At 35.6% G+C, this 17,523-nt stretch overlaps 1 protein-coding gene across 2 annotated transcripts in view; it reads right to left on the reverse strand.

The window, feature by feature from the left end:
• The window catches only part of DMD (dystrophin), a 2,249,390-nt gene extending 2,234,254 nt beyond the window's left edge, over window positions 1-15,136 (reverse strand). The window contains exon 1 of one of the 2 annotated variants that reach the window (XM_070067426.2): window positions 14,951-15,136. In XM_070067426.2, the coding sequence (XP_069923527.2) occupies window positions 14,951-14,957 (7 nt within the window). In that variant the 5' untranslated portion in view covers window positions 14,958-15,136. The remainder of the gene's footprint in view (window positions 1-14,950) is intronic. The other variant, XM_051827673.3, reaches the window with a different exon arrangement.
• Between the last annotated feature and the right edge of the window lie 2,387 nt (window positions 15,137-17,523).

Genomic DNA, 17,523 nt, shown 5'->3' on the forward strand with positions numbered 1-17,523 from the left:
ACTTCTTTATTAACTTCTTAATACCCCAAATCTGTGCATGAGAGAAATTGGATGTTAACATGCATATCCACTGAATTCTTACTCTCTTTAAAGCCTAAGGGCACCTGTAAACGAGCAGACTTTCCAGCATCGACCTGAGGTTTAGGGTCTAACCCAATCACACATTTGTTCTGCTTTCCTATAACTGGCATTGTACAACCCCTCACACCAGACAAATGCTACAAAATGTAGTTCTCATTTTCTAATGAAAACCCAGTGGGGAAATGAAGGTAGATATATACTTAACTTCATACACGTTATAATAACCAAGCTTTGCAGCACAGCTGGGTAACTGCTAGAGTACACTATTTTAGAAAAAAGCACCACATTTTTCTTTGTATTACTTTAAAATATGCCTGAATTTGTACATGTCATAAACTGTCAATACACTCACTCTTCTATGACTTTACTGAATCATTCCATTAAATTATTTGTATTGTTTCATCAGTGAATAATTTGAATGTATTAAGACCTCAGGGGAGCTAATATGTAAAGCACAGGAAATTAAGGTTTTAAATTATTATGTAGGGTAACTATCATGAGATCATAATGAAATATTCCAACTTCTAATAATATGAAATAGACTGAAATGACAACTAGGCTCAACTCATTTTCATAAACTCAATGAATAGGAATCTTGACAATCTTGAAAACATCACTATGGTTGGTTGCATTGGAGGCAAGAAAGCCACAATAGAGATGATGCTAAAAAAAAAAAAAAAAAACTCAAATATTTCTTACTTCTGCTGGGTGTGGAATTCATTGTAAGTTGAAGTAAAAACCAAGTAAGTCCTTCAACAGGTGCTATATAAGGGGTAAAAACTGGAGAAATTATAGACCTCAAATACTAAGAATGGATAAATACAATAAATAAAAACCCTGAAAAGTATAGCACAGCAAGATAGGGTTAACACAAATAAGAAGAAAATATTGTGTAAGTATTCATAGAAGTATATGATCCAAAAATGAAAAACAGGCACTATCTCAATTATCTTGGAGAATTATAAGACATGCATGAGGTGACTATGTAAGAGTCAAAACTGTTTACGAGTGTGAGACAGGATCTACAATTCCAAAGGCTCATGGCAGGGAAGTGTGTGTGTTACATTCAGAGAACTAGGGTGAGGCACTTATATGGTGGGTGCAAGGCCGGGAAAATCTTGCAAAGTACCCTTTTCCCCACAAAAGTTATCTGAATTATAAACTAAAAACAATGGGGATTCACTTGTCAGTTTTTAGCAGGGGAGTAACACATTAAGCTATGTCTTTGAGAGAGATGTGCCTAGCAGCCTTCTGATGATGAATTAGAGTAAAGCAAGATCACAGGGAAGTTAGGAAGCTTATGACTGTACACAAAGTGAAATGAAGGAATCTTCTCTTCCCTAACCTGATAACTGGCAGGTGATATAGAGAGGAGGTAGCAGAGTTAAAATAAATGTAGGATACATATAGGTAGCAATTAGTTACATGGATCTATATACAAATAAACAATACTTCCTACTTTGCCAAATTCACAGGGTGGTTATATAAATAAAATAAACCTGAAAGTATTTTGTAATGTGTAAAGTTCTATATAATTAGTGTATTAATACTGTCCAGTTCCTAGGAATTAGAGATCATTGGTTTAAAGGATCATTTGATCACAGACAGTGAAATAATGATAATTTAAAATTATTTTTTAGGAGTCAGTGCTGTGGCATAGCAGGTTAAGCTTCTGCCTGTGACACAGGCATACCATATGGGCACTGGCTCATGACTCAGCTGATCCACTTCCCTTCCAGCTCACTGATAATTCTCCTAGGAAAGCAAAGGATAATAATCCAAGTGCTAAGTCCTTGGGTCCCTATACCCACGTGAGAGACCTGGAAGAAGCTCCTGTCTCCTGTCTCCAGTCACTGTAGCCATTTGGGGAGTGAACCAGTGGATGGAAGATTCTCTTTCTCTCTCTCTCTTGCTTGCTTGCTCTCTCTTCTCCCTCCTCCTCTTCTCTTCCTCCTTTCTCTGTAACTCTGGCTTTCAAATAAATAATAAATCTTTTAAAATAATTTAAAATGGGTTCCTTTTACTCAAGAGAAAAAAATAACATGTTAACTCACAAGGATTCAGACTTCTAGATGGAAGAACTAGTGGGTATATGCTTTGCATGAAAATAGGAAGTGTGACAAAAGGAATCACACTGGCCACAGAACAGGAGCTAGAGTAGGGAGCACATTGATTCTCAGGCATCTTTGGAAAGGTTTTTCCATCAATAGGAAGAAGAAATATTTGGAACTAAAATATAGGTGTGGAAATAATCCTAGAATAGGTGGCTAGACAGAACTATAACTATTACAGATTTATGTTCAACCTCTAAATGCAAGAAAAATTCAGCTACAATCTGGTCTCCAGATATGAACTTACCTATCAGTATTTGGATTGCTCATTAACAAGAATTCAGTATCAAGAGTTCAGTTTAATAACTGAACAAAATCAAGGCCAAAAAGTGACTACTCTGATTACCACTTCGAAAAATAGAGAAATTGAATTATTTCATGATATCAGAACAAGGGGACATAAATTCCCTAAGATGTATGGCAGAAACACTAAGGGCAGGTAGTAACTCAAATCTATATCACAAAATCCATTTGCTTCCAAATTGGTAGAGTGGGATGATAGAAAGAGTATGATGTTTAGAATCTGATAAACCTCGTTCAAATATCGGTCATCCCATAAGTAGCTTAAACTCACTGAAGTTCAGTCTCTAGACCTATAAAATAAGAATAATAAAACATGTTTTGGGAGTAGTTCTAGGGATCAGCTAAAATAATGAATGAAAAGTACTTGCTACTGTACCTAGCATGTAAGAATAGTCAGTAAACAGTAGGTATTACATTAATCATGCCTTGTAACCTGAATTTCCTCTCATGTTAAGAAAGAATATTATAAAATTAATGTTCTTATTATTCAACTGCAGAAAAGATGGAATTTCTTGTATTAGAACCAAATTTGGAAAGGGAACAGCAATAGCAAAGTATGAGAAGAAATAATATAATGATAAAGCTATAGACAAGAAAAATCAAAATCTGAGGTCAAAAGGAAGCTCTTATCTATCTATCTATCTATCTATCTCCTGACTATGTGATTCAACAGTTGGTAAGATGGGAATATTTTTGTTCACAGAATCAATGAGATTATTAATCCATCACTCTACACTTGCTGTTATAATTACTATTTCATGCATTTCTTGCCCTTCCCAGAGAGACAGGAGTTTGAATCACCCAATTAAAAGGAACTAAAGACTGTACATGATTTATTAGGAAAAAAATTCCTTACTTTACTGTCAGGAGACTTAGGTCATTTCTGGTTTACTACCAACTAGAAGAAACTTTGGGGAAGGATGTTTTTCCCTTCAGTTTCAGTGTCCTCATCTGTCAAACTAAGAAATTGGACTAAATGTTTTTTAAGGACACCTGGGTCTTGAAATCCCAAACTTCTGTACAAGATGTCTGTCTAGATGCTTGCAACACATATAGCCAACATAGCAGACTTATTCAGAAAACAGCAAAGAACTTCAACCTATAAAAAATAAATTGGCATCTCAAAACAGAAATGAGCCTGAGACAAGAACAGGTTCCTAACTGAAGATAGCATCTACATGACGAATAAACCTAAAAAACATTCTCAAACTAAATAGTCATTAGAAAACATGGAAATAAATCTCAATGTGGTATACAGCAAAACAAAGAGAATGGCTAAAACAAGAAACTGATAATATGGAAGCATTGGCAACAATATCCAAAACTATTACAAAATAATGATAAGTTTGTTTATGTATCTTGAAAAACTACTTGGTATTATCAACTAAAGAGGAATGTTAAACCATTCTCTGATCCAGCAATTCCACTTCTTAATATTTTCATAACAGAAGTGATGTACATAAAAAATGTTCAGAGAAGGATTATTTTTAAGAGTTGACAAATGGAATCAATCGAAATGTTCACAGAATACATTGGGTAAGTGAATTGTGGTATAGTCATGTGATGATGGCATATTATGCAGCACTGAAAAGGATTGAACCACAACTATATACAACAAAGAAGGTTGCTCTAAAAAATATAATGCTGCAGGAAAATAGCCAGAAACAAATGAATACCAAATATATGGGCTCTTATGCATAAATTTCAGTAAGTATATTTCTTAATCTCTGATGTGTTAGAAGTTAGAATGGTAGGGCCAGCGCTGTGGTGTAGCAGGTAAAGCCGCTGCCTGTGGAGCCAGTATCCCATATGGGTGCCGGTTCAAGTCCCAGCTGTTTCACTTCCAATCCAGCTCTCTGCTATGGCCTGGGAAAGCAGTAGAAGATGGACCAAGTCCTTGGGCCCCTGCACCCATGTGGGAGACCTGGAAGAAGCTCCTGACTCCTGGCTTCAGATTGGCGCAGCTCTGGCCTTTGCAGCTAATTGGGGAGTGAACCAGCAGATGGAAAACCTCTCCCTCTCTCTGTGTAACTCTGACTTTCAAATAAATAAATAATCTTTTTTTTTTAAAAAAAAAGAAGTCACAATGTCACTTATCTTTAAGAGAGTACTGATTGTTTATAGCCTTTGTTTCCTGTTGAGGAACAGTGTTATTTTTAAAATTTAAGTTAAATAAGTTTCATGTATTTCATATATACCAATTTAGGAACATAGTGACACTTCCCCACTTCATACTAGTTGTTGAACTCTTTACTTAGTATAGGGTTAATCTCACAGGTATTAAGTAAATTGAAAATAGATCATTGTAAAAATTAAGAGTGGGAATAGGACAGAGTAGGAAGAAGAGTTAGAGCATGGGTGGGAAGGAGGGTAGGGTGGGAAGTATCTGTATGTTCTTAAATCTGTATATATGACTTACATGAAACTTGAATAACTTAATAAAATTTAAATATATATATATATATAAATAAATCTCTCAAAAAGAGACTACTCTTTGAGAAAGGGTAAAATTGGGGTTTTCAATCCTAATAATTGGGTGTTCTCACTCTGTAAAAATTTAAGTTGTAGATGCAGTGATTCATATATTCCTATATTTTATAGTTTAGTAAAAAGTTTTAGGACTAAACCATACAGAATTTTTTTCTTTCATCTATAAGGGAAAGTTATTCCACTAGTAAATATTGGGGGGGTAATTTCCTGCCTTTACTTTATGTCTAGTTTAGAGTGTCAGAGATGGAAAGAGAGACACATACATATACACATAAATACATTCAACTATATAAGGCAAAAGAGGGAAGAGGGATGAGGAAAGCGGTAAGAGGGGAGTACTCTGAGGAGAGGGAGGCAAAAGACAGAGAGGGACAGAGGGAAGCTTTCTAGACAATTTGTTCAGAAAATGTACCGCATGAGTGGGAGTTTCTAGACAATTCAGTTTTTCAGAAAATGTCCTGCTTATCTTTTCTTCCAAAGTAAAAGGTAAACTTACGTCTTTTTTAATTTCCTAGGAGCAAAAGGGTGTGTAGATGAAGACCAATTAAATTAGTTGACATTGAAGTTGCTTGCAACTTCCTCACATTATAGGTCTATATAGCAACAACATTATGCTATATAAGAAGTCATGCTTTTAGCTCACCAGTATGATCTTGGAGGTCTGATGCTATGACTACTTCTAATTTAAACATAAGTGGAACATATTTAGATAGCTTCTATTTAAGAATGGATATACATGTAGAATAATATGACAATTTCTCTAACTTTAGCATGGGAAAGAGTTTCCAGGGACAGTTGTACATACACTACAAATGAGAGGTAACTGTTTTTGAAATATTCCTCAGAGAAAGTTTGCATGGCTAAATCTAAAAATCTTTAATCTCACTGCCAATGACTTTTGTAACAATCTAAACACTACCTTTTAGGTTTGATTCCAGAAGCATGAGCAACAGCTGTTAGACATACTCCTCCTTATTTCAAGTGACCCTTCAAATACGTCACTTCACACCTTACTTTGAATGACTAAGTATTTTTCACTGAATTTCCTTTCTTTCCTTTCAGCTATCATTCTGTTCTTTGATGGCCCTGTCAGTTCCTTCCATATCACTTATACTAGGAACCCTGGAAGCCTCTAGCTCATTCGTAAGCCAGTTTTTCTGTCTGGATTCACAGCTGCTGCTGTTCTCTGGTAAGCTGTCACTGTAGTCACTGGCAGTTAGAATTTATCAACAAACCTTTGTGGGATGAATGGAAAGCAGCCGAAACAACCTGGCACTTCAGTTGTGGGCTTTACGGTTCTGGACGACCTAATGGAGAACGTGGCCTCCTGCCACTGTGGCCAACGGAAGCAGTCCATGAAAGATTTAACAGCCAAAGGGAGAGGAAACTGACAGTCCTACTCAATATATTGTTGTTTCCACTATGGACAGGCTTTTATTCAATCTCTTCCTTTTCACACTTGTCATAGGGCATTGACCGAGTCCCACAGCTTGCCTAAAATCACACAATTTTAGGTTAGCATTAGTGTCACTGTCCATAACTCAGTCTATTGTACCCTTTCCATAATAAGCAAAAAAGAAATCTATGCTAGAAAAATCAGAATATGATGGTCTGTATCCTGTTTCAATCTGGATGTTACAATCAATTGTAACAATGTCATGAGCAAAGCAGAGTAATACTGGTAAATTTATTTTCCCCACTGTTCTTGGTTCTTTGTATTTATAACTCTGTCATCAAATTGCCAAGGAACATCAATAGTTCTTTTTAAAAGCTGATAAGTACCATTACCTTCAAGTATATATGGACAGCAAGTAATTTCTTTGTACCACCCAACCATCCAGTTAGACCATATCCATGTTCCTCTATAAATGTTCATTCAGAACATCTAATCTGTATTTCCACAGTATATTAGACCATCTTTTCACCCATTTGCTTATTCCCTGAAGTATACCTTGGGATCTAATGCTAGAGCCCAAATAAATGAGTTTTCTGTAAGCCAATCACGGTAACCATGTTCTATGTGTATTTATAATTTAAGTTGAAGGCAAGTTTCCAAAAGTGGTATGTATCTTTAATTTTTAAGGTGGCCTTACTTCATTGGGAGACCACATTTTATGATGTAAATTACTGTGTATAGTTCAAGAAAGGATTTCTTTAAAAGATACTTTTCCTTGGGCCCCTGCATCCACTTGGGAGATGTAGAAGAAGCTCCTGGCTCCTGGCTTTGGCCTGGACCAGTTCCAGCCATTGCAGCATTTGGGGAGTGAACCAGTGGATGTAAGATCCCTCTCTTTGTCTCTGCTTTCTCCCTCTGTAACTATGCCTTTCAAATAAATAAGTCTTCACAAAAAATATTTTTCAAAATTATCAAAGGAGGCACTGAGACATTGTACCTAGCTCTATTTTTTCCTTTTAAAGACAGTTGAGAGAGTCCTGAATCTAGTCTTATAAACATCTGTAATGAATGGATTAAATTTGTAAAAAAATTATATATTCACAGATAATATATACATTTGTAAAGATTAGGAAAAAAGTCACAAAAGATGTAAATCCTTTAAAGCTTTAAGCACTATGACCTATGAGTAATAAATACTGAATAAATGTTTGTTAATCTGATCTTATATCATTTGAAACATATTTACATCTCACTCCTAATACGTTAATTTTCTTTGATCAAGTTATGAAGTTTTGCTTGCTTAAAATAATTTTACTGTTTCTCCCTTTCACCTGAACATACATGAAACCATTAGGACAAGTGAAACATCAAAATATGAGTAAGAACAATATACTAATATATGTTACATCACACTCTTCAAAGACATTTTTCTGAATAATGTATAATTAGCACTAATATTTTAAGTATTTACACTTATGTGATCACAACATGTACATATACTTCCAATCTAAAGGAAAGGAGAGCCTAACTTATTTCCTTTCTCAAACAATTCTAATGTAGTAAGTTACTATTTTCTATATTAAAAGGAAGATAAGGGAAAAGTGAAATAAATAGAAAGTAAAATATTTTAAAATTCTATGAGCTTTTCGTTATTTTGAATTATTTGAATAAGAGAAAGAAAGCAAAACTATAAGAACACAAAAACTTACTCAGTATGCTCTGAAAATGCTCAGTTTTCCAATAAGCATTCCTGCTGGTCATATTTACTATTGCTCTTTATGAGCACCGAAACTGAAAGAATACTTGGAAGCCCACTGTATTTTCATAACTCCATGAGAATTTCAGTCATTACAAGCAGTGCCAACCCTACCTCAATATTCTTACCCTTGGAATCAAGGAAAAGAAAGTCTTTTAAAAGATCAACATCTTTGATGGCAATAATGAGAACTAAATTTGCCACGGGTAGATGCCCCCTCTTATCAATTACAGGCAAGAAGCAATCTTTTCCTTCATAGTGAAAGACAAGTTAACTAAGGGAATACTCTGTGCGACTTCAATTACGTACAATTGACTGGGTGACTGAAAAATAACACTTCTTAAGAATCTTTTCTTTTTATTTTTAAACTTCACTTTGATGTTGGTTGCTATTTTATTCTAAGATAGATTAAGGGGAAATGAAATTGTGTTCAAACACAAAAAAGCTCCCTCGTGACAACTTTTTCTCAATTGCCTCTTTTGCCTGCTCCTAGCTTTATCCTCTTCCTCAGTGAGTCTCTCTTGTCGCTCCATATTCCTAAGCCAATAGGAAGAATTTCCTTCAGACCCTGAAGCCTTGTATCTGTTACCATAGAGACAGGCATCACAAGATAGCAGCTCAGTAACATCCTCATGGAAATAAAATAAGAATCCTATGGGTTTTACAGGAATTTCCAGGGCTAGTAGTCAGCAGAAATTATATCCTTTCCTAGAAATAAATATGAGGACTTTAGTTTCACATTGTGGAACTATGGAGATTGTACTATGTGATGATAAATACCGAACCCTTAATTTTATGCTTAAAATCTGATTATGATTTCCTTTATGACCTGAATCCCTTCTATTTTATCCACATGTCCAGGAAAACATTTCATTACTAACTTTTAATTCAAGTATATTTTATTAATCACTTACTAATAGCCACAACTGTTCTCTAATGTGTGGCACATTTGTTTTCATCTTTTTATTCTTCAATCCCTTCTAAAACATGGTTCATCAAGAACGTCCTTATGTTTTTAAAGGTGAGCACCTGTCCAGGATTCTGTAATGTACAAGCTGCTTTTAGAATCAACAGACTTCTGAAGAGAGACAAGGGTAGCTGCAAGAATTCAAGTCCACTCACTCTACCTTGTTTTCCCCTGACTTTTACATTTTCTATAAGTCTACTGAAATCACACAGTAACTAAATAGCAACAATAAAAGTCACTGAATCTTAGCAGATAGCTAAGTTTAGCAAGATCAATGGACTCGGGCAAAGTAGATATGATATGTATGTCAACGATTGCAGAGACCACAAATCTTCTTATAGCAACATTATATAAACATTCCTCAGCAAGTATAATCTCTCAATAGATTAGCAGCCAAAATGGATCTATATTTAACTGTTGGCTGTATATCTGAATCACTTTTCAAAGTGTCACATGTAAATATTACAGGTGGTCACAATCTCTGTTTATAGTCTTCAACTGATATTTAATTGTGACCTTGCTTGTTCCAGATACTTGGCTCAAGGCACAAAAAGCAAGTTTCTTTACAGTCTACATATGGGGTTAGCAAAATGTTACTATCAAGGGTCAAGTATAAATATTTTGACTTTGTGGTGGGCATGGTCTCTGACACTACTACTTAACTGCTATTTTAACAACAAAGCAGTCACAGTCATGTAAACAAATGGTGATTCTGTCTTCTAATAAGACCTTATAAACACTTGAACTATAATTTTGTAATGTTCATTTGTCACAAAAATATCCTCTTAAGAATAACTTAGAGGGACAGGCACTGTGGAATAGTGGGTGAAGCCACTGCCTGCAGTGCCAGCATCTTATATGGGCGCTGGTTCAGGTCCTGGCTGCTCCACTTCCAATCCAGCTCTCTGCTATGGCCTGGGAAGGCAGTGGAAGATGGCCCAACTCCTTGGGGCCCTGCACCTACATGGGAAACCTGGAGGAGGCTCCTGGCTCCTGGCTTTGGATGGGCACAGCTCTAGCCATTGCAGCCAATTGGGGGAGTGAAACAGCGGATGGAAGATCTCTCTCTCTCTCTCTGTCTCTCCATCTCTCTCTGTGTAACTCTTTCAAATAAATAAATAAATCTTTATAAAAAAAAAAAGAAAAAAGAAAAAATAACTTAGAATGTGAAAACCATTTTTTCTGGCTGGCCAAATGGGAACAGGTGTGCCATATGGAACTATACTGAATCCTGGCTTGCATGGTGGAGTATCAGAGACAAAGAAATATCTGAAAGGGGAGAAATATTTCATCTTGAAATGATTAGATGCACAGATTCTCAGAGATAGAAATGATCGCAGACATCTTCTTCAATTTCCCTATAGCTCTGGAACTCCACTCTTAGCACCGAAGATTTTAGGAACAAAGAATGCAATATCTCACAAAGTAGTCAATTCTCTGCTTATATGATTAATTGGAAGGTATTTTTCCTTTGCTACCAATGAGGTGCAAATGAGTCTACATTATTTTCTTTAGCCTATCTCTCTATGAAATCAGCTTAACTTTTTAAAATTCCTCTTCTTTCAAGAATTCCTATACTTTTCAATTTTCTAGTACTTTCAATGCCCCTTAAATGTTACAGTTTCAAGGAACTTTCACTGTAAACTTTTCAATGAGTATACTCCCTAGTGTTAAAATTCCTCCTGGACCATGGTGTCCCTATAAAAAATAATACACACAATCATAACCTTGAAAATATTTTCTTTTTTTTCCTTTTTCTGGACACAGATCCAATATTATTTTGTTTCATTAAAATTTGATGTCATATGAGACTATGACTAATACTGAGATTATGAGCAATAAAATCATTTTTTAATGAACTATTAATTAAGCTTTAATTCTCTTACATTTCTTACATCTTGTACTCGTCAGATTCATTCCTTTGAAGTTTAGTACAGGATGTTGTACTTATTCCTACGAAGACTCATCTTTTTTGGCCTCACCATAGATTTTAGGTGTTCATAATCCTTTGGTACCATAATGATTCAATATATTTGTTCTCTTTCCCATCTAGAGAGGCCAAAGCCTTTCTTCAGGTTTCAGGTATTAATATTGCACAGGCCAAACAGGGTCAAGGCACATTAGAGGGCACTAGGTTCAAGTCAGATGGAGCCAGATTATGAAAATACACGATAATCCTGTGAGAAGCCCTCTTCTTGGTACACAGTATTCATTAAATGGCACAAGAAAGGCAGGATAATATAACAAGTTGCTTAATCTGATAGCCTCTTACATCCAGCAGAAAACACTCCTTCTCCTGACCATAGAGGGATCATGAAAGCATCACCAAAAGTCATGTTATAATCTGTATAACTAGCCATACTGCATACTTTTTCAGGAAACATTGGAGGAACTATGGCCTGTAACAGTGTACCACAAATTCAAATCATCCTATCTTGGGGCCGGTGTTGTGGCCTAGTGGCTAAAGTTACCACCTGCAACAACAGCATCCCATTTGGGAGCTGGATCCTGTCCTTGCTGCCCCATTCCCAATCCAGTTACCTGCCAATGGCCTGGAAAATGGAAAAGATAGCCTGTATTTGGACCCCTGCCATCCATGCAGCAGACCCAGATGAAGTTCCTGGCATCCTGGCTTTAGTCTGGCCCATCACGGGTGGTTGTGGCCATTTGGGGAGTGAACCAGCATATCTTTTTCTCTCTCTCACTGTCCCTCCTTCTCTCTAACTCTGATTTTCAAAATAAATAAATAAATCTTAAAAAAAAAAAAAAACCTGTCCTATCTTCCTTAGGAATTTCCAGTGAGGGAAATGTTTGGTTTACTTTTCTGGAAAAAATATTTCCAGGTATGAAGCTATTTTTTATTCCTACTCTAATCTAGATTTTCCAAGGGTGTGCACATGCTTAAATGGTTTCTTTTTATTTGATTTTTCATCTTTAAATATAGATGACCCGATAATGGGAGAATAACATAATGGACCAAGCTCTCTGGAAAAACATTTCAAACCATATTCTTAAAGCAATAGTGTCTTCCCCTGCTCATGTTTCTGTATGAACAGCAATACACCTAAAAGGCAGCCACTCCAACACCTGTGAAATTTCACTTAACAGTGCTATCACTAAAAGGGAACTATCCTACTTTTGAATTAAAAAAAAGATACTCAATAACATTTTTACCTAAAAATAACAGAGTTGACTTTATTAGCATAAATTCCTTAACTAAAACAATGAGTTCCTAGAGAACTGAGTGGAGAGACCCATAGACATTTTTAAAAGTCATCAATTCTAATTTTTAAACTATATTTTAATGTTTACGATATTTTATTTTGTCCCACCTCTCTTTCATACACACTTTCTATTTTTATACATTTGTCTTCACCATCTTTTTGTCCTGAATCACTTCAGAAAACACAGAATTAAGGAACTGGGATTGGGGGACTTCACAGAGTTTCATCACTTTACATATGGATCGTGTTCCACAGTCAAAATGATCAGCAAGCATTTCCAACTCTTATGATGCATTTATTAATAAGGGTCTGCCTGCTCTTCAGGTGTGTGGCCCAAAGCCTTTAAGATTTCATTAATAATCAACAGCTGGTGCCACCTAGTGTCTGTACTCTCCATTCATCAGTGGAAACAAATACAAAGCACTATCTAGTCACAAAGGAAGCAAGCCTAAACTACGAACAAAGAAAAAAAAAAAAAAAACACGGTTTGGGGAGTCCAGTGCTTGATTCAAATTACACTATCTTCATTGAAAGGAAACCCTCTTAAGTCACTATGGTAACAGGAGTGTGAAAGTAGCAGGAAGTCCACATTTTTCTCACAGGAGACAATTCACAAAAGGAGTCCGACTAAATATGCAATGTAAAAGAGTTTTTCCAGACTTGAATTGTCACTAAAAATGGCTATAAAAAGTTGAGAAATGGAACTGGCAGAAGACTGTATATTAAACGACAGTTTAGATAAAGCCGATTTTTGTCAATGAACCAAAAAACCACCCTGTATCATTTGCATGCAAAATACTCTATCAGTCTTTGAGCCTCCCAAAGATTAACCAAGTATGGTAACGACTACATAAAAGAATATACAGCACTCAAAAGTGTTAAAAGGAAACAATCATATAGCTGAAATCAGTACTAAGAATATTTTTACTTCTAAAAGGACACATCTAGAAAACTATTTTCTTTCTTGCTGTATGTATGAATTATGAGTTCTATACTCAACCATAGTCATGTATGCTTCAAGGTTAAAAAGTACTCATCCAAATATTTGACTATTTTTGAAACATATGTTAATAATTAATTTGGATGGACCCGAGTTTTACCGTAGCACATCAATTTCTAATTGATTCACTGATATTTAAATACATGTGTTTTAACTGACTCTTCCTAAGAGGAATACGTAATTGAAAAACATGGGCTAACATTCAGGGGAAAAAGTTACATAACAGCCAGTGTATTCCTTAACCGGACTCACTGAGCTATTACATTTACAGCAGAGAAGGCACAACACACATGAGCAGCACTGTGCACACTGAAAGGTCATATTAGATGTTCATATATGATCATCTATTAACTTGGATGATTTAGCTACTCAAGCTATGAGGCAGACTGGGCAGAGTTGAAAGATCCTGTAATATATAGTTAATCATGCTCTTTATACTCAGGAAAATCTATTTCTATAATGTAGCATCTGTTTTTAGCAGTCACTTGTTAAAAACAGCTTTAAAATGTTTTATTTTCTTGCTACCCTAGTGGTGATAAAAATTATTTCAGGATGTTCGGTCCAATATACACTCACTGACAGATCCTCATGACAGCGTATGAAGATAGAATTATAGAAACAATCCATAGTTTCTACAAAAAGCTTAAATTGTTCCCCCTTTTCCCAAAACTTTATTCTGGGAGCCAAATATAGCTAATGCTCATGCTCCATTTGTTTCAAAGTACTTATAAGTATAATCCAACTGATTGAAAGAAATATTGCAAAACAGAATCAGTGTTCTAAAAATCGTACGCAGGCAAGAAAGAATTTAAGACACAACTCATTAAGGTTCCAAAATAAATAAATAATTAAAGGATCCAATTTTCAATAATTTAGCATTTTCTGTCATTTTTCATTAACAGCTTTCAGAGCCCTATCTGAAACAAGCTGATACAGAGAAATTAAGAGCAGTAATCAAGCGAGGAATGATAGACCAGCTGGGTCGACATCAACTTGGCAAAACGTGAATACAGTTCAATAGCTGAAACAGATGCTAGAGTTGTTGAAAAACCCTGCAGGAGATATTGATATATTTTCTTCCTATAATGCAGAATGACTGAATAAATGTCAAAAGCTAGAGATTGATGAGGAAAAATGACTGACAGGCAAACTCCTTATAAAACAGAAACCAAGTCTAACAATTTTCAAGCTATCCAAACATTCCATACATTCTCATTTTTCTCAATACCAGTATATCAATCAGTCATTGAAACTAAAATGCATGTAACTGAGCTGGGGTAGATTTCCCTATAGATACCCCCCCCCACACCCCTGCCTCCTCCCTGGTCATCATCTACCTGGAGAAACCTAGACTCTTGAAAAATACTTTATTCTAAAATCTTCTAACACTGATTTCTATCCCAGAAGTATTTCCCTGACGTTGGAGGCAAGCACACCCTCCAAAAATCTAACGCAGCACAAGGTAATTTTAAAATCCATTCTGTAAAAGCAACACTGTTTGCAGAGTTTGAAGAGCTCGGCAACAAACCCCAGCTACCAACAGCTGCTTGTTCAAACATATGCTTTGTCATGGTCAGCTTCTAATTGTATTCATAATGATGTAATAGCTTTAATAATCCTACCTTCCATGCCAGCTGTTTTTCCTGTCACTCCATCATGCCAATAAGTTGGCTGCTGTAACAAATCAAGATAGTGCAAAACAGCATCTTTCTCCTGATTCTGTCATCTTCCTGAAAGCATTCTATTACTGCCGACTGCTGGGAACCAGAAAGTCTATTTGAATTCCAACAGCTCCCCTTTCGCATGATTCAAGTTAGGTTAGGTGGGCATGCCTAACATGATTCTCTCAGTCATTTATTATGCAGCTGCTACAACGTCGGTGTGGTAACCACTCTGACTATCTGATACGTCAGTCGAACAAAACCTACACCTCGGAGCAAACACATGAGCCAGAGCAGCGTTCTGCATTTAACGAGCATTCTCTCTGCCTAAAAAACAGTGGATCTGCAAATCTCTTTCAGTATCTACTCGATCCTCTGTACAGATGCAAAGCTCTTAGATTAGACTCTTTTCCTAACTATACCAAGAGTCGAGTTCGTTGCAACATCTCATATTACTCACATTGAAATTCTGGCTGATTTTTACTTATTTTCAAAGCCCTTTCATGGAACAAAACAAAACAAAACAAAAAAAAACTCTTCTGATTGTACTTTTGAAATAAGGATTCTGTGTGCTCAGCTCTACGTCCCTGCTTTATTATAAAATACAGCATGCACTTTCTCAAATGCAATTTGCCTCATGTGTTTCTATGGGAAATTTGAAATAAGAGGATTTTCAAAGAAAATGTTACCTATTTTGCACATTGGAAATATTTAAAGTCTATTACTCTGTGTGTTTCTCCCAGGGGTGGACTTTATACTTGATATTTTGACTTGAGGAGAGTGGTTTCTTCCCAAAGTAAGAAATTAGATTAGCTGAATCTCTTCCACAACTTGTTTACTCTGTTAAGAAAGTGCCACTTTGGAAAAATACTATTTCTATTTCTAAAAAAATACTACTTGTGACTAATTATTTTTGTGAAAGAAATTAAAACTGCCATCAATGTATGTAGTATTAATTTTATCTAAAATTTTAAGTATCTCTCGGGCACTAATATTTATAGTTTGAAGTTATAACACAGGAAATTAAAACTGCTTTCATTAGAAATATACTGTAAAAGGGGGAATTTATGGAATCTCAATTTCCTATCCACCATCTTTTATTTAGTTGGGTAGGGAAACTCACCCTTACCACAACAAAAAAGTAAACAGTTTAAGTAGCTGCATTATGAAACTCTGAGGAATAACTCTTAGCATTTGTGATACATGTCAATGTTACTATTCTGAACCATTGATTCCTAAAGGGTATATGCACACATTTGTACATTTTAACTGTTCTGCTACCATTTGAGTTTTTCTATAACACATTATCCAGTTATAAGAACACATATAATACTCACTAACTTACAGTTTATTATGCTTAATTTATAAATTTTGGAAATGAACCAGAAAGACAAACTGAGTCTACATGGACTCAGCAAAGTTTGCAAAAAATATATACACATCATTCCATATAACTATCTGAAAATACTAGCATATGATTTCATAATGTTACTAAACACTTTCATGGTGGGCATAGCTTCTTTGAGGACACAAATGGTAGCCTTCCCTTCTGCCTATTTCTACAGCTTCTGCTTTCACCTTCCTGTCCTTCCACACTATGCTCCAGCCACACTGAACAGTTTTGTTAGTCTAATATCCTGTGCTCCTTCCTGTCTCAGAGAATTTCTATATTCTGTTTCATGTATTCATAAGTTTGATCTCAGGTCTAAATAAAAAATTTTAACTTTTAAAATGAAAAGTATAGGATGGGCATTTAGCCTAGCAGTTAAGACACTAGGTAGGATGCTTGTGTCCTGCATCAGAGTTCCTGGGTTCCATACCTGGCTCCAGCTCCTGATTTCAGCTTCCTACTGATGCAGACTCTGGAAAATGGCCATAATGGCAAAAGTCGTTGGATCTCTACCACCCATGTGGAAGACCTTAGTTGACTTTTTGGCTCCTGCTTTATACCCTAGCCCAGTGCTGGACATTGTGGGAATATGGGGAGCGAACCAACAGGTAGGACCTCTCACTTTGTCTCTAATGTAAGTTAAAAATTTATATATACATAGATTTGAGATGTACAATGAAGTATTTTGATATACATAGTAAAAAGATTACTACAGTCAAGCTAATTAACATATCACTCCCTCACAAAGTTACCTTTTTTATGTGATGAGAACACTTCAGTTCTTAGAGAATATCAAGCACAAAGTACAATAGTAAATATAGTCCTTATTCTGCATATTAGATCTCAAGAATTTATTGATATAAATAACTGTACCTTTGTACCTTTTCACTAAGCTCACTACTTCACTACCATTCTCCTGATAACCACTAATCTTACTCTTGCTTCTATGAATTTGACTTTCCAAGATTCTACATATATTTAAGTCATGTAATATACTTTTTCTGGGTATGGATTATTTCACTTAGTATAACGTTCTCCAGATTAATTCAGCCTGTCATACATGGCAGGGTGTCCTTACTTTTAATGACAAATTTTATATATATATATATATATATATATATACACACACACACACATACACACA

Source organism: Oryctolagus cuniculus, chromosome X (genome assembly GCF_051225735.1).
Source record: "Oryctolagus cuniculus isolate XC-2025 breed Fujian yellow rabbit chromosome X, ASM5122573v1, whole genome shotgun sequence".
In the NCBI taxonomy this organism is placed as follows: Eukaryota; Metazoa; Chordata; class Mammalia; order Lagomorpha; family Leporidae; genus Oryctolagus; species Oryctolagus cuniculus.